The following is a 23,979-nucleotide window of genomic DNA, read 5'->3' as shown; positions in this document are numbered from 1 at the left end:
AATGTTGACATCTTTTGCATACTGATGGCTGTATATATCTGGATGCTTTATCTGGTTTCTTTTTTGTTTCTTCTTCAGGCGCTGTCCAAATGTTGACCACAACCTTCATTGGCTGCATCAAGATGTTCATCCCCTGCTGCTTGTATCAGCACAAAACCCGTCTCAGCTACCCCTCAAACTTTCTCATGATCATGTTGTTTGTGGGGATTATGAGGTAAATGTCGGGCCCTTCACCTATCAGACATCTGTGCCGAATCCTGGAAAGAAATGCTTTAGTCAATATTCATAAGTTTTAAAGCGATGACGTGTTCTTGGAATAACGAACAGCACAATTGTTATTGCTGTCACTGCATAGTATTCCTGTTTGACATAGTGTCTGCGTTAGGTGACCTTAACATTATAGGACTTAAATAATTCACGCTGTTGGCTTGTGCAAAAAAAAAAAAATGTCTGAGCAGTGTTATAGCAGGTTGGAATCGTGTGCACACTTTTTATTTTATTTTTTTTTAAAGGGGTATTCCAGGCAAAAACTTTTTATATATATATATATATATATATATATATATATATATCAACTGGCTCCAGAAAGTTAAACAGATTTGTAAATTACTTCTATTAAAAAAAATCTTAATCCTTTCAGTACTTATGAGCTTCTGAAGTGAAGGTTGTTCTTTTCTGTCTAAGTGCTCTCTGATGACACCTGTCTCGGGAAACGCCCAGTTTAGAAGCAAATCCCCATAGCAAACCTCTTCTAAACTGAGCGTTTCCCGAGACAGGTGTCATCAGAGAGGACTTAGACAGAAAAGAACAACCTTAACTTCAAAAGCTCATAAGTACTGAAAGGATTAAGATTTTTTTTTTTAATAGAAGTAATTTACAAATCTGTTTAATAACTTTCTGGAGCCAGTTGATATATAAATATAAATATAAATATATATATAAATATATATATATATATATATATATATATATATATATATATATATATATATATATATAAAAGTTTTTGCCTGGATAACCCCTCTAATATGTCTTTATGATAAGGCTGATGCTCTATTGTGTCAGCTGTGAAGAACAAATGTGAAGCAGACACTATATATATATATATAATATATATATATATATATATATCTATATGTAGGTTGGCCAACAGCTGCCTCTGCTATTTTAGCCCACAATAATCTAATTTATGGACAGATTATAGGTTGGAGGCCCCTATGCAGATTAGAGAGAGAGATGGTCCTGCCAATATTGCAGAGTTCAACCAGTAATGATCTAATGCATTGTTTCCCAACCAGAGTGCCTCCAGCTGTTGCAAAACTACAATTCCCAGCATGCCCGGACAGCCGTTGGCTGTCCGGGCATGCTGGGAGTTGTAGTTTTGCAACAGCTGGAGGCACCCTGGTTGGGAAACACTTATCTAATGTGTTTAATATGAGCAGTTTAAGAATGTTGCTTGGGCTCGGACAGAGGGATAAACAAGAGGATTGGGATCATAAAGGACAAACATTTAGACTAACATTAACAACACAGGATCATCAGTCCATTAGGAAAACAGACAAAAGTAGGGGACATACACATTCAATGAGGAAGAGGAGAGCACAGCACAATTTAAAGGCCCAGTACTAGCCCCATTGCTTAAAGGGGTACTTCGGTGCAAAACCTTTTTTTTTTTTTTTTTTTTTTTTTTTTTTTTTAAATCAACTGGTGCCAGAAAGTTAAACAGATTTGTAAATCACTTCTATTAAAAAAATATTAAAGGGGTATTCCAGGAAAATTATTATTTTTTATTTTTTTTATATCAACTAGCTCCAGAAAGTTAAAGGGTAGCTCCCACCATCACTTTTTTTTTTTCTGTCCCTGCCTATTACCCATCTATCCCTAACCCCCTCCCTGCCTTTAATTTTTTTTTATTTACATATTAAAAATGCTTTTTGTCTGCCTGGTAGCGTGCTCACTACCAGGCTGACTTCCCCAGCAGGCCCCACGTCACTGATGCCTGCTGGGGACGACACTTCCACCCATAGTTCACCTATACAGGGTGCCTCCAGCTGTTTCCCCATTGCAACTCCCACCTTGCCCTGACATCTATTGGCTGTCAGGGCATGCTGGGAGTTGTAGTGGGGAAACAACTGGAGGCACCCTGTATAGGTGAACACCGGAGCACATACCACTCCCCGCCGCGCAGTCCCCAACCCCCCCGCCCCCGGCCCCGTCGCGCCGCTCAACTCACTCCCCCTCCCCCTTAGTTCACTCAGAGTACCCCCTCCCCGCCATTCAGCTCGCAACCAGGGCATGCTGGGAGTTGTAGTGGGGAAACAGGAGGCATACTGTATAGGTGAACAGTATACATAATACAGTGAACATAATACTTTACCTTGTCCCCGAGCCTGCGCGCGTCCTCTTCCTTCAAAGCGCTCGCTCCCGCCTGTCTGATTGACAGGCGGGAGCGAGCACAGCAGTGATTGAATTTCGACTCGTTGCCTGGCTTCAACGAGTCGAAATTCAGTGGTGACGTCACTGCTGAATGCATTCGGCCACTAGGAGGGCGACCCCTAGTGGCCGAATTCATAAGTGATTTTAAACTGTTTTAAAATCACTTTTTTTAATTAAACTATATTAGAGATATGTTGTAGTACTTAAGTACTACAACATATCAATTTTTTGTTTTCTTGACAGTGCCCATTTAAACAGATTAAAACTTCTATTAAAAAATCTTAATCCTTTCAATAATTATCAGCTGCTGAAGTTGAGTTGTTGTTTTCTGTCTGGCAACAGTGCTCTCTGCTGACATCGCTGCTTGTCTCGGGAACTGCACAGAGTAGAAGAGGTTTGCTATGGGAATTTGCTTCTAAACTGGGCGGTTCCCAAGACACGTGTCATCAGAGAGTACTTAGAAAAGAACAACTCAACTTCATCAGCTCATAAGTACTGAAAGGATTAAGATTTTTTTTATAGAAGTAATTTACAAATCTGTTTAAATTTCTGGAGCCAGTTATATATATATATATATATATATATATATGTATATATATGTATATAAAGGTTTTTCCTGGATAACCCCTTTAATCCTTTTAGTACTTATTAGCTGCTGAATACTACAGAGGAAATTATTTTCTTTTTGGAACACAGAGCTCTCTGCTGACATCACGACCACAGTGCTCTCTGCTGACATCTCTGTTCATTTTGGGAACTGTCCAGAGCAGCATATGTTTGCTATGGGAATTTTCTTCTACTCTGGACAGTTCTTAAAATGGAGATGTCAGCAGAGAGCACTGTGGTCATGATGTCAGCAGAGAGCACTGTGTTCCTAAAAGAAAATAATTTTCTCTGTAGTATTCAGGAGCTAATAAGTACTAGAAGGATTGAGATTTTTTAATAGAAGTAATTTACAAATCTGTTTAACTTTCTGGCACCAGTTGATTAAAAAAATAATAATTTTCAACCGGAGTACCCCTGTAAAGGGGGCCAGCCCTGTATAATACTACATTTTTCAGACCCTGCTGGTAAAATATGGTCCGCTGCAGCTAAAGGTCTCCAGAAGTTTCTGAAGTCATATCTGCAGTGATCTGCCAGGTTACCAAGCTGGCTTAGAAGGAAACTGCAAAATACGTTTAACTGGTCGATTAGAAGTTTTTCACCTTCACAGAATTTCCATTATTTGCTGTCTGGCATTATGCTGATGTATCTACCGTATATACTCGAGTATAAACCGAGACCCCTAATTTCAACCCAAAATCCCAGGAAAAGTTATTGACTCGAGTATAAGCCTAGGGTGGGAAATACATCATCCCCCCTGTCATCATCCAGACCCGTCATTAACATCTTCATCATCATCACCGCCTGTCATCATCCAGACCCTCATCATCATCACCTGTCATCATCCCACACATCCCCCCTTCATCATCCCCTTGTCATCATCCCACACATCCCCCCTTCATCATCCCCTTGTCATCATCCCCACCCCCCTTCATCATCCCCTTGTCATCATCCCACACCCCCCCCTTCATCATCCCACACCCCCCCCTTCATCATCCCACACACCCCCCCTTCATCATCCTCTTGTCATCATCCCCACCCCCCCCCCTTCATCATCCTCTTGTCATCATCCCACACCCCCCCCCTTCATCATCCTCTTCTCATCATCCGCCCTCAGTGGTCTTCAACCTGCAGACCTCCAGAGGTTTCAAAACTACAACTCCCAGCAAGCCCGGGCAGCCATCGGCTGTCCGGGCTTGCTGGGAGTTGTAGTTTTGAAACCTCCGGAGGTCCGCAGGTTGAAGACCACTGCGGCCTTCAACATCATCCAGCCCCCTCTCACCCCCCTTTAGTTCTGAGTACTCACCTCCGCTCGGCGCTGGTCCGGTCCTGCAGGGCTGTCCGGTGAGGAGGTGGTCCGGTGGGATAGTGGTTCCGGGCTGCTATCTTCACCGGGGACGCCTCTTCTCCGCGCTTCCGGCCCGGAATAGAGGCGTTGCCTTGACAACGACGCAGAAGTACGTTGGCAATGAACGCACCTCTGCGTCGTTGTCAAGGCAACGTGACTATTCTGAGGCCAGGCCCGAAGCGCTTAGAAGAGGCCTCCCCGGGGAAGATAGCAGCCCGGAACCACTATCCCACCGGACCACCTCCTCTCCGGACAGTCCTGCAGCACCGGACCAGCGCCGAGCGGAGGTGAGTACTGTACAGAACTAAAGGGGGTGAGAGGGGGCTGGATGATGTCGAAGGCCGCAGTGGTCTTCAACCTGCGGACCTCCGGAGGTTTCAAAACTACAACTCCCAGCAAGCCCGGACAGCCGGTGGCTGCCCGGGCTTGCTGGGAGTTGTAGTTTTGAAACCTCTGGAGGTCCACAGGTTGAAGACCACTGCGGGTGGAGAGTTCACTCGAGTATAAGCCGAGGGGGGTGTTTTCAGCACGAAAAATCGTGCTGAAAAACTCGGCTTATACTCGAGTATATACGGTACATAGACAGGAATGTTCTCTGCAATAATATTATATTTGGGAAATTATCCACTTAATAAAATTAGTTCCAATGCAAAGCTGAAATCCTGTGACTATGGCCTTGTCATCAAGCATCCAAGTGTTATGTAAGAAGGGAGGCTTGATGTCTGCAAATCAGTCGCCAGCCCCGTCCTTCTTGCTGTGAAGTCTAAGCATTTTCTCAAGGTGTGCACCTTGTCTGCTTTCTTTATTCCAGGTTCTCCACTGTGGTTCTGGGGCTGGTCAGCTTGAAGAATGTAGCCGTCTCCTTTGCAGAAACTGTTAAAAGCTCTGCGCCTATTTTTACGGTTATAATGTCCAGGCTCATTTTAGGAGAATACACTGGTAAGTATTTACTGCTTTACCATCAGACGCTTCTTATCCTTCATTTTCATATCCTGCCCCTTTTATGCCATTTTGGTTACTGACCTTTTCCTGTCTATGTGCTGGTATGTATTTTATAGTAACTCTTGTCAGTTATTGAATATAATGCATGGGAAAATCATTGTCAGGTTTAGGAGCCTGCAATAACACATTGTAATGCTTGGGTCAACACTTCAACAGGGGATGTGGGAGCCAAAATATTTACAGCTGCGTAAGTCTAATGCTCTTCCTCCTTACTTCCTCCCACTATTCACAACACACCTCCTGGGCGTTCCTTATCTTTTAGTAATCCTAAAACTGCCTACTTCTTGATCCCTGTGGTCACTGTAAGACAGTGGTTCTTAACCTTGTTGCAGGTACTGAACCCCACCAGTTTCATATGCACATTCACCAAACCCCTCTTAATTGGAAAAATAAAATATGATTTTTTTCAAATTCAAAACATAGGAGGTATATATATAAGTATATATTTATACATAGGTGCACAAAATGAACAAAACCATTAAGAACAAAGAACAAAACCATGAAAACATGATTTTCACACAAAAACAAAAACATAATGAATATTTACTGCAAATCAGTGTGACTTCTGCTGTTGTCTTTCAGAGACCAGTTCAGAAATGCGCGGCTTTACCTTGGCAAGTGCCGCTCTCATGTCATTTCTGCAACAATGGCAGTGTTCCCCCACATTAGGCAGGCAGTGTTCCCCCACATTAGGCAGGCAGTGTTCCCCCACATTAGGCAGGCAGTGTTCCCCCACATTAGGCAGGCAGTGTTCCCCCCCACATTAGGCAGGCAGTGTTCCCCCCCACATTAGGCAGGCAGAGTTCCCCCCCACATTAGGCAGGCAGAGTTCCCCCCCACATTAGGCAGGCAGAGTTCCCCCCCACATTAGGCAGGCAGAGTTCCCCCCCACATTAGGCAGGCAGAGTTCCCCCCCACATTAGGCAGGCAGAGTTCCCCCCCACATTAGGCAGGCAGAGTTCCCCCCCACATTAGGCAGGCAGAGTTCCCCCCCACATTAGGCAGGCAGAGTTCCCCCCCACATTAGGCAGGCAGAGTTCCCCCCCACATTAGGCAGGCAGAGTTCCCCCCACATTAGGCAGGCAGAGTTCCCCCCACATTAGGCAGGCAGAGTTCCCCCCACATTAGGCAGGCAGAGTTCCCCCCCACATTAGGCAGGCAGAGTTCCCCCCCACATTAGGCAGGCAGAGTTCCCCCCCACATTAGGCAGGCAGAGTTCCCCCCCACATTAGGCGTGCTGCTGGTCACTTACCAAGCTGGCCAGCGCGCGTCTTCCTCCTCTATCCTCCGGTCTTCGGCGCCTTAGTTTCCATGGGCGCACACACGGGACGTCAGTCACGTCCCGGCGGCCCTGTGTTTTTAAACTTAACGCGGGGCCGCAGGGAGTTAATAGTGATGGGGGAATTGCCCCGTCGCTACAGGACGGCCAAACACCAGCTCTGCTCGGGGCCCCGGGCCAGCTCTGTTTGCCTGTCCTGTTGCGACCTCCCACGCCGAACCCCCGGCACTGACTCACCGAACCCAGTTTCAGAACCACTGCTGTAAGGCTTTATTCACACACAGTATTGCTGAAAAACAGCCCAAAAACGGCTGAAAAAAACCCCAGACTATATAGCATTTGTTCAGTTTGATGGGCATTTGTGGTTTTTTTTTGTTTTGCCTTTTTGAGGCTTAGGTAGTAGCTGAAAAACCTGTGCGGCAACAAAGTCCACGGGTGAATTTAAATGAGGCATATTTGTTACAGGAGTTTCTACAGCTGACATCTGAATGGGCCTTTTAGAAATCTGTATGCATGCTAAAAACAGAACAGTCCTATTTAGGAACAGAATTTTCAGTTAAAGACATTTCTGCTGCATGTAAATATACTCTGACGACTTCTACCAAAGCCAAATTTCCAGAGTTCCTTTTGTTGGCAAGAAGCTATACACAACAGTCCATGCTGGATATTGGTGGCATACCCAATGCCAAGACACCAGCCTCTATCCACTGAAAAACCCTTTAAAGTGTCCCTGTCATTTAGAAAAACTTTTGACTTGTCACAAGTTTTAATGAGTTGGGGACTTAGTGCTGAGACCCCCACCAATCAGTAAAACAGGCAGTAATGTGATTTCCACCTAGCTTCACTAGACAGCTCCATTTTATGTCTATTTGGCTGTCTAGTTGGATGGACACTTCTTGGGAGTGAAGCACTTAATGGGGTACTCCTGGAAAATATTGTATTCATCCTATATGCCTGGGTTGTTGCCATTATAATAGTCAACTTTAACTTTCCTCCAGCCGCTCCCCCGTTGCCACTGTCATTTGTCTCCTGTCCTCCAGCCTCAGTCTCTTTCCTGGTTTGGGGCCTGACCTGTCACACTGTGCTCAGCTAATCGTCGGCCACATCGATGTACTACCTTGGCGGTTGATAGGCTGAGCAGCAATGTGATGTAACCAGCCCGGCCTTCTTCCTGGTTCTCAGGCCCATTACATCACATTGCTGCTCAGTCTATCACCGGATGATGTAGAATCTCGCTGCGGTCGGCAATCATCTGAGCACAGTGTGGCGTGGCAGGCCACAAAAGCAGGAAGAAGCCTGGGCTGGATGACAAGATATCAATTCAAGCGGCAAAAGGTAAGTCAAACTGTATTATTTAAATGGTGGCAGCTCAGGCATATGACAAGGACACTTTTAGGTAGTAAGTAAATAAAATGTAGTACCACTCATGCAGCGGCTGGGGTTCTGATGTTGTATAACACCACTCAAAGCTCTCGGGTTGGAGTCTCAGTTGGCACACTCGTTTTACTGCTGTGGTGTAGATCACAAGATAGTTAGGCCTCGTTCACATCAGTGTTAGGAGCTCCGTTTGCTGATTCCATTAAAATGACAGGACTTTAGCAGAGAAAAATAATCCTGCAGGTCAAATTTATTTCTCTGTTAAAATCCTACAAAATGACGGCATTGAACGGAAACCCGACAGACCAGTGGTACCTGTTGGGATCCGTTGGTGCCCACTGTTACACACTCAGTCTAGCTCAGTTATCAGTGTGCCGAATGGAGCTCTGTAACCCTCATGCGAACATAGCCTAATATATCACAGCTATAGGGGTTTTTATATATATAAATATAATTTCCTTGTAGACATGTTATTAGATTCCAGGGATCATGTTGTTGTTCTGACTTCTAGTGAATACTAAAGAGTTTGGTCTTTTACAGGAATGATGGTGAATCTGTCCCTCCTACCTGTCATGGCAGGACTTGCCCTCTGTACTGCAACTGAAATCAGTTTTAATGTTCTCGGCTTCTCCGCAGCATTATCCACCAATATAATGGACTGGTAAGATATTATTTTCCTTTGTCCTCCAAAAGTTGCCATTTAGGTAAGGGCTGATTGCCTTTGTTGCTTCAGGCTACCCAGTCCATATTATGTGGAGCTTAATCCTTCCCCATTGCTTCTTGCCGCTTTAATGACCTGTGACTTTGTGCATCTGGGCAGTCTGCATCCCGTCAGCATTAAATTCTCCTATTTAAACCATTTTTAGATCACATTTATGCCAAGATAATGTGTGGAAAGTGTTTTAAAAAGTAGCGTGAACCATTTAATTTAGACTGTGTTCGTGCCTGTTTAAATTACATGCAAAGCCACGTCACACGGTGTTTCCAGTAGTATGTGTGTGCGATTTCCAACATCTCCAAACGGCACAAGAAGCTCCGCCATCCTGATGCCGGAGGGAGGTAAGGAGACCTCTGATCACCATCTGCACTGGAAACAGGCCCATTGGAATCTCCGGTTTCCCTTTTAGATGCTGTGATTGGCATTGATCACAGCATCTATGGAATTAAAGGAGTAGTGCAGTGAAAGATAACTTATCCCCTATCCAAAGGATTGGGGATAAGTTATAGATCAGTGGCGTCTGACCGCTGGGACCCCCCACGATCTCCTGAACTGGGCCCCGACAGTCTGTCGGAAGCGGCCGTTCTGACCCCCCAGGAAGCCACTGCCGACGCGCCTACTCCATGTATCTCTATGGGATACATGGAGGGGACGTGTTGGCCATGGCTCTTGCGGGGGTTGGCATGCCCCCTTCCAGCAGACTGCTGGGGCCCCGTTCAGGAGATCGTGGGGGGTCCCAGCGGTCGGAACCTCGTGATCTATAATTTATCCTTTGGATAAGTTATCTTTGACTACAGAACTCCTTTAATGGCGGACATCAGTGCGATCGATGATGTCCGCCATTATCTGTCGAGTCCCCCGAGCGCTGTTCCTACGCTCACTTCATAGTCGCACCATAAATGTACAGCACTGTGCACGTAGTTACTCGCTGCAATGCCGTACATTTACTTATGGGGTTTAACCTCTTAAGGACGCAGGGCGTATGGATACGCCCTGCATCCCGAGTCCTTAAGGACGCAGGGCGTATCCATACGCCCGTGGGAATTCCGGCCCCCACCGCTAGCCGGTTGGGGACCGGAGCCGGATGCCTGCTGAAATCGTTCAGCAGGCATCCCGGCATATCGCCCAGGGGGGTCATTATGCCCCCCCATGTCGGCGATGGCCGCAGATCGCTGGACAATTCAGTCCAGCAATCTGCGGCGATTCCGGGTCAATCGGGTCTCCAGTGACCCGATGACCCGGAATTACTGGCTGTTCGGGGCCGTCTCTGACGGCCCCGAACAGCCAGAGCCTGCAGGGGTGAGGTGGCACTGGTGCCACCTCACGATCGCCCTGATTGGTCGGCCGGATTACCGGCCGACCAATCAGGGCGCCTGCTGCGGGCGTCACTCCCGCACCCGCTCCGCCCCTCTTCCGGAGGGCGTGAGCGGGTGCGGGAAGACGACCCCGGGTGCTGGGGACCCCGATCCCCGGCGTCCATGTTGGGATCGGGGCCCCAGGAGCGACGGCGGCGGCGAGGGACAGCCTGCGATGGAGCAGCAGCAGGAGGTGAGTTACAGCCTCCTGCTGTTGCTTAGCAACAGCTCCCAGCATGCAAAAAGGGCATACTGGGAGCTGTAGTTATGCAACAGCAGGAGGCAGACCACCACAACTCCCAGCATTCCCTTATGGGCATGCTGGGACTTATGGTTTTGCAACAGCTGGAGGCACATTATTTCTATGGAAAAGTGTACCTTCAGCTGTTGTATAACTACAACTCCCAGCTTGCACAAACAGCTAAAGTGCATGCTGGGAGTTGTAGTGATGCATCTGCTGGTTGCATAACTACAACTCCCAGCATGCCCGTTGGCTGTCGGTGACTGCTGAGAGTTGTAGTTTTGCAACAGCTGAAGGCACACTGGTTGTGAAACACTGAGTAAGGTCACAAACTCCGTGATACATAACCAGTGTGCCTACAGCTGTTGCAAAACTAAAACTCTCAGCATGTACAGTCTGTCAGCGCATGCTGGGAGTTGTAGTTTTGCAACAGCTGGATGTCCCCCCCAATGTGAATGTACAGGGTACACTCACATGGGCGGAGGCTTACAGTAAGTATCGGGCTGCAAGTTTGAGCTGCAGCAAATTTTCTGCAACAGCTCAAACTGCCAGCGAGAAACTACTGTGAACCCCCGCCCGTGCGACTGTACCCTAAAAACACTACACTACACTACACTACCACAAAAAATAAAATAAAAAGTAAAAAACACTACATATACACATACCCCTACACAGCCCCCCTCCCCTCCCCAATAAAAATGAAAAACATCTGGTACGCCATGGTTTCCAAAACGGAGCCTCCAGCTGTTGCAAAACAACAACTCCCAGTATTGTCGGACAGCCGTTGACTGTCCAGGCATGCTGGGAGTTTTGCAACAGCTGGAGGCACTCTGTTTGGGAATCACTGGCGTAGAATACCCCTATGTCCACCCCTATGCAATCCCTAATTTAGGCCTCAAATGCGCATGGCGCTCTCACTTTGGAGCCCTGTCGTATTTCAAGGCAACAGTTAAGGGTCACATATGGGGTATGGCCGTACTCGGGAGAAATTGGGCTTCAAATTTTGGGGGGTATTTTCTGCTTTTACCCTTTTTAAAAATGTAAAGTTTTTGGGAAAAGAAGCATTTTAGGTAAAAATTTTTTTATTTTTTTTACATATGCAATAGTCGTGAAACGCCTGTGGGGTATTAAGGTTCACTTAACCCCTTGTTACATTCCACGAGGGCTCTAGTTTCCAAAATGGTATGCCATGTGGGTATTTTTTGCGGTCCTGGCACCATAGGGGCTTCCTAAATGCGGCATGCCCCCAGAGCAAAATTTGCTTTCAAAAAGCCAAATGAGACTCCTTCTCTTCTGAGACTTGTAGTGCGCCAACAGAGCACTTTTCACCCCCATATGGGGTGTTTTCTGAATCGGGAGAAATTGGGCTTCAAATTTTGGGGGGTATTTTCTGCTTTAACCCTTTGTATAAATGTAAATTTTTTTGGGAAACCAAGCATTTTAGGTAAATTTTTTTATTTTTTTTTACATATGCAAAAGTCGTGAAACACCTGTAGGGTATTAAGGTTCACTTTACCCCTTGTTACGTTCCCCGAGGGGTCTAGTTTCCAAAATGGTATGCCATGTGTTTTTTTTTTTTGCTGTCCTGGCACCATAGGGGCTTCCTAAATGCGGCATGCCCCCAGAGCAAAATTTCCTTCAAAAAAGCCAAATGTGACTCCTTCTCTTCTGAGACCTGTAGTGCGCCAGCAGAGCACTTTTCACCCCCATATGGGGTGTTTTCTGAATCGGGAGAAATTGTGCTTCAAATTTTGGGGTGTATTTTCTGCTATTACCCTTTTTAAAAATGTAAAACTTTAGGGAAACCAAGCATTTTAGGTAAAAATTTTTTTTTTTTTTTTTTACATATGCAAAAGTCGTGAATCACCTGTGGGGTATTAAGGTTCACATTACCCCTTGTTACGTTCCCCGAGGGGTCTAGTTTCCAAAATGGTATGCCATGTGGGGTTTTTTGCAGTTCTGGCACCATAGGGGCTTCCTAAAGGTGACATGCCCCCCAAAAACCATTTGACGCTCCTTCCCTTCTGAGCCCTCTACTGCGCCCGCTGAACAATTAACATGGACATATGAGGTATGTGCTTACTCAAGAGAAATTGGGTTTCAAATACAAGTAAAAATTTTCTCCTTTTTACCCCTTGCAAAAATGCAAAAATTGGGTCTACAAGAACATGCGAATGTAAAAAATGAAGATTGTGTATTTTCTCCTTCACTTTGCTGCTATTCCTGTGAAACCCGTAAAGGGTTAAAACGCTTACTGAATGTCATTTTGAATACTTTCGGGGGTGCAGTTTTTATAATGGGGTCATTTATGGGGTATTTCTAATATGAAGACCCTTCAAATCCACTTCAAACCTGAACTGGTCCCTGAAAAAAAGCGAGTTTCAAAATTTTGCGAAAAATTGGAAAATTGCTGCGGAACTTTGAAGCCCTCTGGTGTCTTCCAAAAGTAAAAACTCATCAATTTTATGATGCAAATATAAAGTAGACATATCGTATATGTGAATTAAAAAAAAAATTATTTTGAATATCCATTTTCCTTACAAGCAGAGAGCTTCAAAGTTAGAAAAATGCAAAATTTTCAAATTTTTCATCAAATTTTGGGATTTTTCACCAAGAAAGGATGAAAGTTACCAAAAAATTTTACCACTACGTTAAAGTAGAATATGTCACGAAAAAACAATCTCGGAATCAGAATGATAACTAAAAGCATCCCAGAGTTATTAATGTTTAAAGTGACAGTGGTCAGATGTGCAAAAAATGGTCGAGTCCTTAAGGTGAAAAAGGGCTCAGTCCTTAACCCCTTAAGGACCAAGGACGTACCGGTACGTCCTTGGTCCTGCTCTTCTGATATAACGCGGGGTTACACAGTAACCCCGCGTCATATCATGGCGGGCCCGGCGTCATAGTGAAGCCGGGACCCGCCTCTAATAGGGCGCAGCGGCGATCGCGGCGCCGCGCGCTATTAACCCTTTAGCCGCGCGCTCAGAGCTGAGCCGCGCGGCTAAAAGTGAAAGTGAAAGTTCCCGACTAGCTCAGTCGAGCTGTTCGGGATAGCCGCGGCTAATCGCGGCATCCCAAACAGCTGACAGGACAGCGGGAGGGCCCCTACCTGCCTCCTCGCTGTCCGATCGCCGAATGACTGCTCAGTGCCTGAGATCCAGGCCCGAGCAGTCATGCGGCAGAATCATTGATCACTGGTTTCTTATGAGAAACCAGTGATCAACATAGAAGATCAGTGTGTGCAGTGTTATAGGTCCCTATGGGATAACAATGATCAGTGTGTGCAGTGTTATAGGTCCCTATGGGACCTATAACACTGCAAAAAAAAAGTGAAAAAAAAAAGTGAATAAAGATCATTTAACTCCTCCCCTATTAAAAGTTTGAATCACCCCCCTTTTCCAATTAAAAAAAAAACACAGTGTAAATAAAAATAAAAATAAACATATATGGTATCACCGCGTGCGGAAATGTCCGAATTATAAAAATATATCATTAATTAAACCGCTCGGTCAATGGCGTGCGCGCAAAAAAATTCCAAAGTCCAAAATAGTGCATTTTTGGTCACTTTTTATATCATTTAAAAATGAATAAAAAGTGATCAATAAGTCCTATCAATGCAAAAATGGTACTGTTAAAAACTTCAGATCACGGCGCAAAAAATGAGCCCTCATACCGCCCCATACACGGAAAAATAAAAAAGTTATAGGGGTCAGAAGATGACAATTTTAAACGTATTAATTTTCCTGCATGTAGTTATGATTTTTTCCAGAAGTACGACAAAATCAAACCTATATAAGTAGGGTATCATTTTAATCGTATGGACCTACAGAATACATATCAGGTGTCATTTTTACCGAAAAATGTACTACGTAGAAACGGAAGCCCCCAAAAGTTACAAAACAGCGTTTTTTTTTTCAATTTTGTCGCACAATGATTTTTTTTTTCCCGCTTCACCATAGATTTTTGGGCAAAATGACTGACGTCATTACAAAGTAGAATTGGTGGCGCAAAAAATAAGCCATCATATGGATTTTTAGGTGTAAATTTGAAAGAGTTATGATTTTTTAAAGGCAAGGAGCAAAAAACGAAAATGCAAAAACGGAAAAACCTCCGGTCCTTAAGGGGTTAAGGGGTTAAGCCAGTACTTACTGGGCAGACCAGGAGATTGCAGTTGAACGGAGCATCAGTGTAGACCTATTTTATCTTTGTGAGACTTTTAATGTGTTCCTACATTGCCTGCAACATTCATGTCCAGCATCCGAGTGCACGGGATACGTTGTCATCGAGAAGAATCGCTCACAGTGGCGTCATTTATAGAAGCAAAGTGGTTTCACAGGAAATTGATATATTCCCGCTTTATATTCATGTATCATGAGTTTGCTGTTTGTCTCATTTCAGCCTGCAGAATGTCTTCTCAAAGAAGCTCCTCAGTGGAGATAAATACAAATTTTCGTAAGTATATTGGGGGGAATATTATATTACATTTATATATTCTGCCATTTTTATACCAGATAAGAACCATTTATGACTTGTCTATGTGTAACTGATTTGTCAAAGTACCTTACAATGAATAATACATTTTAAATTTGAAATGGTTGTCTGTCTAATACAATGTTTCCCAACCAGGGTGCCTCCAGCTGCTGCAAAACTACAACTCCCAGCATGCCCGGACAGCCAAAGGCTGTAGTTTTGAGGCATTTTCTTATTAAAAGTTAAAAAAAAATATTGCCATGAAGAGAAAGTATTTTGACCAATAATTACAATTGAGGTATTCAATATGTACATTCGGGTGGAAGAAACAGACATGGTCGCACATCTACAATCTTGTATAATGATCTAATTGCTTCTCAGCATAATATCAAAAACGAACAGGTTGTTAGTATATACGTTTTTGATCAAAAAGTACAAGCCCACTCGCCACGTCAAGGCCACCTATTTAGAGTGGGTCCCTAACGTCCCTAGCATAAAATAGCGTAGCACTGGGCGGCGACCACCACCGCCGCGACACCAGTGCCCACGGGGGAAAGATCCACTGGCAGAGCGGCCCCAATGCCACTCAAACCAGTCTATGGGCCGCAACCCCCCCCCCCCCCCGCAGACACGGCGCCACGGCAGCAACGGACGCCGCACAGCACCACACCAGTGTGAACAAGGTGTAATAGCTCACTTACCATGCTCTCCCAGTCAGACTGGGAGGCTGCTAGGAAAGAAATGGCCCTTGTACAGCATTTTTCACATGTTACTGTGCTTTGCCTGTATATTTTGCAATTTTCTAAAATTGTGGTAACAATGTTGTTTTTACCATAATTTGGGCTATTGTGGTACTATAGCATAGAAAAAAAATTCGCAAAAATGCAACATGTGAACACAGCTTCAGGGGAGGTGTATAGTTTCTATAAATCTTATCCCATAGATATAGCAGCAACAGTATACAGATAGAGCTGAGAAGGGAGGGGGTCTGTGAGCTTCCGGGAAGTATCCAGGTGATATATGTGATGTAATTCACAGGAAATCACCTGACACAGGACCCTGACCACTTCCCGAGAGACACAGTCATGTAATTTTCTGATAATGTAAATGTTGGTCACATGACCCTGTTACAGTAATAAAATGCATCAATGCAGCTGTGCTGGAATAAAACAAATGGTGTTGTAGGAAAGTGGTGGTCGGTGCGCATGATATGGGAAAAAAACAAAACAAAAAACCTGGAGTGCTTCTTTTAATCTGTCGATGGAAAACATCCAGCAGATCAGCAGTGCTGCTGTGTGAGAGAAACTCTGTTATCCCCTGTACAGTCTGAATGTTACAAACATACAGAGCCGCTATTGGACTGGAGAGCAGATCCAGGCAGCACTGGAGATAATTAAAGCAGCAGAGCTCTGCTGCCTATTTATTTTTAGATATCGTGGGGGTTTCTGCAATGGGACCCCTTCCAATTTAAAGTGGTACTCCGGTGGAAAAAATTTTAATCAATTGGTGCCAGAAAGTTAAACAGATTTGTAAATGACTTTTATTAAAAAATCTTTACCCTTCCAGTACTTTTAAGCAGCTGTATGCTACAGAGGAAATTCCTTTTTCTTTTTTAATACATTTTTGTCTTGTCCACAGTGCTCTCTGCTGACACCTGATGCCCGTATCAGGAACTGTCCAGAGCAGGAAAAAAATCCCCATTGCACACCTATGCTGCTCCGGACAGTTACTGACACGGACAGAGGTGTCAGCAGAGAGCACTGTGGACAAGACAAAAAAAGAAATTAAAAAAGAAAAGAATTTCCTCTGTAGCATACAGCTGCTAAAAAGTACTGGGAGGGTAAAGATTTTTTAATAGAAGTCATTTACAAATCTGTTTAACTTTCTGGCACCAGTTGATTAAAAAAAATAATAATAATGTTTTCCACCGGAGTATGCTAGGTACCCTTTTAAATGGGTTTTCCAGACTGTAGTTATTGATGATCTATTCTCTGCATAGGTCATGAATATATGATCAGAGGGATCCAACACCGGACACTCCTCTGATCCGCTTTTTGCCACAGCTTCAGGGCTGGCATCTACAGAAACCCCAGCCAGAAGCAGAGAGCAGCGTACATGGTGTAGTGGCCATGCTGGGTTACTACAGCGCAGATGTCTGCTTCCAGCTCTGTTCTCTGTGCGTGTCAGCACCACGGCTCTGGCAAACAACTAGTCATCAGCAGGGTGTTGGGTGTCAACACCCCCACCAATCTGATTAGGAAAGGTTATTTTCTAGTATGTCACATGTTCCATGTTTTTTTTTTCTTTTCGATTTTGCCCGTTTTGGTTTCTCTAGAGCAGTGTTTCCCAACCAGGGTGCCTCCAGCTGTTGCAAAACTACAACTCCCAGCATGCCCGGACAGCCTTTGGCTGTCCGGGCATGCTGGGAGTTGTAGTTTTGCAACAGCTGGAGGCACCCTGGTTAGGAAACACTGCTCTAGAAGAAAGTTTGTGCTTTATTTATTTATACTGTCTCAATGAAAGAAGCGCTGCAGCAGAACCCAACATGTGTGGGATGGGAAGTCTGACTGGCAGTACTATTGGCACCTACATCATTATAGATGTACTGCTCCACCTAGTCAGGATAAATACGCTAGTTTATCTTGTTTTTATATGGGGCGATAATGTGTGCAAGAGATAAGTGAAAGTATTCAGGTAACACCTGAAAGTGTATAAATATAAAAATACAAACACCTGAAAGTGTATAAATATATAAATACAAACACCTGAAAGTGTATAAAGTGTATAAATATAAAAAATACAAACACCTGAAAGTGTATAAATATATAAATACAAACACCTGAAAGTGTATAAATATATAAATACAAACACCTGAAAGTGTATAAATATATAAATACAAACACCTGAAAGTGTATAAATATATAAATACAAACACCTGAAAGTGTATAAAGTGTATAAATATAAAAAATACAAACACCTGAAAGTGTATAAATATAAAAAATACAAACACCTGAAAGTGTATAAATATATAAATACAAACACCTGAAAGTGTATAAAAATATAAATACAAATAAAAAAATAAAGCATAAATTCATAGAATTGTTTTTTCTCCTAGGCACCATGAATTATTCATAATTAGAGAGGAGCGAACTTACAGTAAATTCGATTCGTCACAAACTTCTCGGCTCGGCAGTTGATGACTTATCCTGCATAATAAATTAGTTCAGCTTTCCGGTGCTCCGGTGGGCTGGAAAAGGTGGATACAGTCCTAGGAAAGAGTCTCCAGCCCACCGGAGCACCTGAAAGCTGAACTAATTTATGCAGGAAAAGTCATCAACTGCCGAGCCGAGAAGTTCGTGACGAATCGAATTTACTGTAAGTTCGCTCATCTCTATTCATAATCATGCTTAATGCAAAAGACTTTTATAAGTTTTTATGCTTTATTTAATTATTGTCATTTGTTTTGCAGACCGCCTGAACTCCAGTTTTATACCAGTGCAGCAGCTGTGATCATGTTAATCCCAACATGGATATTCCTAATGGTGAGTAATATATACCTGCACATGGAGACAGCTGGACAGTCTTCACAGTATGCAGGGAAAATAATTTTTCGCTTTTGTGATGTTTACAGCAATATTATGTCATGTTGTATGTCATGTCATTTATTGTTACACTGCATACACATTTATCATTGTTTTTGCTCATTTTCTGGCATGTTTAAGTGGTTTTCCAGATTGGAAGGCCATGTGTCTATGAGGTGTGACCTAGGATGTGTAAATAGATTTACATTCATCATCTGCCTTAAAAAAATAAAATCTTGAAGACTTATACTCCATTCACCGTATGCCGTATGATGGGGGAAGTTTATTGATGCATGTATTTTTCCTGTTGGGAATCTTTGAGAATTTATGCAATTTATTATGTTGTGTGCACAATTTCTTACATAAGACACAGATACCCCACCAGAAGAACTGCACAAGTTAGTGCTCATAAGTTTTGTGTGTCATATCTGTATACCATGTAGTGTACCATGATTTAAAGGGGTACTCCACTGGCCAGCATTCGGAAGTAAATGTTCCAAATGCTGTTTTTGCGCTGCGGAGGTCGGCCACGCCCCTCCTAACATCTTGACCACGCCCCCTCAATGCCAGTCTGTGGGAGGGGTCGTGACGGCCAAGGGGCGTGACCAACCTCTGCAGTGCAAACATTTACTTCCGAACGTTGGTCAGTGGAGTTTTTTTTTTGGCCATAAACTGAATAGGACGGGCAGCAATATCAAACACAGCCACTAATATCAAACACAGCCACTAAGGAATGTATGGCGCTGTGTATGGTAAGGGATAAAGAGGCTGCAGCACCCATGTTAGCACTGAAGCCCCTCCAATCTGCTCACTAGCAGGGAGGTGTTTGGTAGTCAGGGACCCTTTTGCCCCATTGTAAAGATAGGCCATCAGTAGTGGAACAGTATTTTAAAACCAAATTCCTCCCCCCCAAAAGAAGACAGCTTCTTGAATTCCATTATCAAGAAGCAGAGCAAGATGTCTTTAAGGAAGTACAGCAAAAGGAGAAGAACACAACACATGATGAGCTTTGGTTTGTTTCCTTCCTCTCCTCCCTGATAGAAATGTCATAATTTTGGATGCCTGTGGTTTTATGTAAGTTTATTGATCTAGATATAGATGGCACCAGTTATAACAAATAAGGAGTAGCATTAATATGTTTGCCTTTCTGAAAGTAATAAAAAAATAAAATAAAAAGTTCTTTGTGAGGCTATGTTCATATCTATACAGACACTACATTTGTGGTATGTTGGTGTACACCATAGTGTACCCTCCCCAGAGATCCATTGAGTTCAATAGATCCAACATAGTCTAATAGTGGCTTTTGGTCCACGTTTGGTCCATTTCTAAGCATATACAGTTTTTTTTTTTTGCATGAGGAAATTAAACTATGGATAACACATGACTGGAATTGACAGAATTTATTTGGGTATTAAACCTCTTCATAGAATTAGAATCATAGCCACCTCTCTTCTGTGAGGGATCAAACTGCTCTTACCTATGGAATTACATAGGTGTGTGTGTATATGTGTATAAAATATATATTGACCTATATTATATACTCGTGGCCTGACCACACATACCTGTGTGTATGTATGTGTATATATATATTTATGTATGTGTGTATATATCACTGTTTCCCAACCAGGGTGCCTCCAGCTGTTTCAAAATTACAACTCCCAGCATTCCCTGGTTGGGAAACTGATTGATATACATACACACACACACACACACACATAAAAGTGGGGTCTACCCACTGTACTTCATACAACAGCAACATACAGCTATAAATCTCATCCAGGTCTGGTGGTTCTTCTGTAGGAGATTCTGTGGCTGCCATTTATCTTAAAGGTAAATTTATAAGCATGGAAACCTTATCTCCACAATACTTTTATTCATTTTTATTTGCTCAGCAGATTTCTTAAAAGAGCTGTAAAAAGTGCTAGTCAGTCTAAATATTTAGTACTATGTCTCCTTGCTTTGATATAGGACATGCCATTGATCGGGGAGGGTGCGAGAAGATTTAGCTACAACTGGGACGTCATTGTGTTGCTTCTTATTGATGGAGTCTTATTCCACTTTCAAAGCGTCACGGCATATGCGTTAATGGGGAAGATCTCTCCTGTAACGTTCAGGTACTAAATTACACATTACACGTCTGTATTTTTGCATTTATCTATCTATCAGTGTGACAAATGCGGCCGACACCTACAGGACAAACTTAAAGTTCTAATAAAACAAAAAAGTATTTGAGTATTACATGTACAATAGATCTGATTGTTGCCATGGAAGCGTAAGTAAGTGAAAAATAAAACTATGTTGATCTGTACGTTTTTGTGTCGTTTCAGCGTCGCCAGCACTGTGAAGCATGCACTTTCTATCTGGCTCAGTATTATCATTTTTGGAAATAATATCACCATCCTCTCTGCCATTGGAACTGTGTTTGTGATCATTGGTGTCTTGCTTTACAATAAAGCAAGGCAGCATCAACGAGAATCATTCCGAATGCTCAGTGTCCCATCAGTCACTGAGGACTCTGAACCACTAATAGGACAGGACCAAAAGTCACATGAAAAATAAAATGGATCTGTTCCGGATGCCTGACATTTTTCTTCTGCCATTGACATTTACGGCGACTGTTGTTGTGCTGCTATAGGACAGCCATCATTGGATCAATGGGGTCACCAGGAGACACCGATTTGAGGTCTTGCATAGAGACCAGAGAGTTCTGGATTTGGGTATAGGAGGAGCTCTGTACAAATGCTACTTGTTTTCCAGTTTCCTAATTCTTCCAGACACTTACATCACAGAAGAGGAGTTTCTATTATATCACAGTGCTGGCAAATTACCTGCCTCATACTAAGCACAACGTCTAACATCTTGCATTAATTTAGATTGCATTAGAATTCCTAATTCAGTGTAAAATGGCCCTTGATGGACTAATAGATAAATGTGAAGCCATACCAATGAGTAACACAACACTCAGGCCTATGGGCCACAATGCGGGACCTACCACTATGGTGCATAAAAGCAAGCAGCAATGCAATTTAGATACCTAGGGACCACTCGACATTATGTACGCCTGCTTTAGTTTTTTATTTTAAGCAATCAATGGATTTAGATCAGTGAAATCTGTTTTGTCTTGGTCTAATAGTGTTTCCTATGTTAAAACGTATTTTGATGTTGAAAGAAATCAAAAGGGGCCTTCTGATAGTACCCAAGTTATAGATCATGTTCACTTTTGCAATTATTTTTGTAATGCTGCCATCCAAAAAGTGAAGAGAATTTGCCTTTAATTTTAAATATCCTACCGTTTTAAACACACATTTTCTATGCAGGCCTTTGTGACTTTAAAGCCTGTGTCTATCCTGACCTGCAGTTGTGTTACAATCTGCTCAGGTCCCTCAGATAGAAGACACACAGGTCTTTATAGATATTGTGTGCATAAAGACGTAGGATATTGTTAAAAATATTTTTGCATAGGAGCAGTGGAAAATCATCAGAAAAAGTGCCTATTAGGGGAATTCAGAGTTAAAATTACTTATCCTCTACCCATTGATGGGGGATAAGTATCAGATCATGTGGTTTGACTTCTAGGGCCCCTACGATCTCCAGAATTTTACAAATGGAGCAGCTAGTCACACATGCACACCATTGCTCTATTCTTTGTCTATGGAGCTGCTGAAGACAGCCGAGTACTGTGTTCCACTTTCTTCGGTAGCTCAATATAGAATAAATGGAGCGGCGGCAGAAAATAGGATCATTCCTGTGATCCTTAAATTATCCCTCTTATGGATAAGGGGTAAGTCATTTTAAAGAGCATCTGGCACTTAAAATGACCCTTGTAAACTAGACCCATACTCCTTACTGTGCCCTTTGCTTGTATAACTTTATTTTGTTTTTCTGTGGCCGAAAACAAAATTCTGGAGGCGGGGCCAGCAGCTGCAGAGCTGCGCCGAGTAGACCCTCCTTTCTCCCCAATGTCAGCGGCTTTTGATTCACACACAGGGCTACAGGGTAGCCCTTTGTGTGCAGTCGGCGCGTGTGCCAGCACTGTGGTTTTTGGCGCGTGTGCCAGCACTGTGGTTTTTGGCGCGTGCGCAGACTGCACCTGTCCCAATACCGAGTAAAGGTAGTGAGAGAGAGCAGCAGGAGACAATACTCCCAGGATCACTGCTCGTGATCAGATCCAGGTCAGAAGCAGCAGGACAGTCAGTTATTTAGAGGAGTCATACAGGCAACACAACAGCAAATTGTGGTAAATTTATAAGGTTTATTTAGACGGTTGCAAATGTGTCCATATGTGTCTTTGCAAATGTGTCCATAGGTTTTAAAATGTAGGACTAGACCCTAATCCATTGTTTTTCAAACAGTGTGCCTCCAGCTGTTGCACAACTACAACTCCTAGCATGCCCGGACAGCCTTGGCTGTCCGGGCATGCTAGAAGTTGTAGTTTTGCAACAGCTGGAGACACACTGTTTGGAAAACGCTGCCTCAACCACTCGCTCTTCTTCACAGACAACCTTAATTGACATTAAAACAAACAAAAAAACAACAACTATGTTGCCAATATGTGTGTTAACCTATGTAGAATGTAATGTTTTATTACTGGTGTCAGGGAGCATGGATGACGTCCACATGTAGATTCTGTTCAGTGGTAACAATATTACTGTCATTACATAATCTGTATTTAGTACAATCATTACTGTTAATTCTCTTTCCGAATTCATTGCCTTCAGTCTGCAAATATTTCTCTATGTCACGACTGCTCCGGGATTACACAATGTGAGGAATGACTGCGAGAACTGAGACTGGTGACCACTTTTTGTAATGCCGCCTCCACTGCGTCGTTCACACCTGTGGATTGTACAGAAATCTTTCTATTTTTATGAACTGTGGCTAAAGCCTTTTGTAGAAAACCTACATTGCTGACCTGTGGTCGGTTGTATTTTGTGTTTGTGTATATATACAGCATCTTATCCTTATTTGTGACCAATGCAGTTACCATCCTGTAAGAAAGAGAATGGCATTACTTGAAACGTATTGATTTATTGTGATTCTGTTATTATTTAAGTAATATATACGTTGCTAGTTCTCCTGTTTTAGGCATCTGTGCAACAAGCGCACCAGTCGCCCATTCACAGACAAGACTCTTAGGCCGGGTTCAACACGTTGCGGACATTCTGCACATTTGACTAATCCAACGGACGCTAGGACCGCTCGGAAATGCACCGTCTCATAGACAGCAATGCATTTCCTTGCGGAATTCCCAGAGGCACTATACATGCCTATTCTTTCTGCAGACCCCGGAATTGGACATCTGGCACAAAAATTCTGCCATGTGAACAGTGCAGCAGAATCCCTTGGAAATCAATGGGTCTCCACTGTGTGAACATAGCCTTATGCTATTAACAGGGCTAGTTGGCTTAAAGTTAGTGTCCACCTTTTTAATATCAAACTGAATTTGATGTTGGTCAATTTATTATTATATTCTTGAAACAAAGCTCCAAATCCTCTACACCAGAGTTTCTTAACCAGTGTTCCGGCAGCTTTAGCAAAACTACAATTCCCAGCATGGAGAGTGCATGGA

At 43.3% G+C, this 23,979-nt stretch overlaps 1 protein-coding gene across 2 annotated transcripts in view; it reads left to right on the top strand.

The window, feature by feature from the left end:
• SLC35E2B (solute carrier family 35 member E2B) overlaps positions 1 to 23,432 on the top strand; it is a 71,662-nt gene extending 48,230 nt beyond the window's left edge. For both annotated transcript variants that reach the window (XM_056543068.1, XM_056543067.1), the window contains exons 3-9: positions 79 to 214; positions 5,199 to 5,326; positions 8,586 to 8,706; positions 14,758 to 14,811; positions 18,299 to 18,371; positions 20,379 to 20,524; positions 20,738 to 23,432. In XM_056543068.1, coding sequence (XP_056399043.1) covers positions 79 to 214; positions 5,199 to 5,326; positions 8,586 to 8,706; positions 14,758 to 14,811; positions 18,299 to 18,371; positions 20,379 to 20,524; positions 20,738 to 20,969 — 890 coding nt within the window. In that variant the 3' untranslated portion in view covers positions 20,970 to 23,432. The remainder of the gene's footprint in view (positions 1 to 78; positions 215 to 5,198; positions 5,327 to 8,585; positions 8,707 to 14,757; positions 14,812 to 18,298; positions 18,372 to 20,378; positions 20,525 to 20,737) is intronic.
• Positions 23,433 to 23,979: the final 547 nt, after the last annotated feature.

The sequence above is a fragment of the Hyla sarda genome, chromosome 10, assembly GCF_029499605.1.
Source record: "Hyla sarda isolate aHylSar1 chromosome 10, aHylSar1.hap1, whole genome shotgun sequence".
Lineage (NCBI taxonomy): Eukaryota > Metazoa > Chordata > Amphibia > Anura > Hylidae > Hyla > Hyla sarda.
Note: the sequence above shows the minus strand (reverse complement) of the source record. Positions and strands in the feature narration are given on the sequence as shown.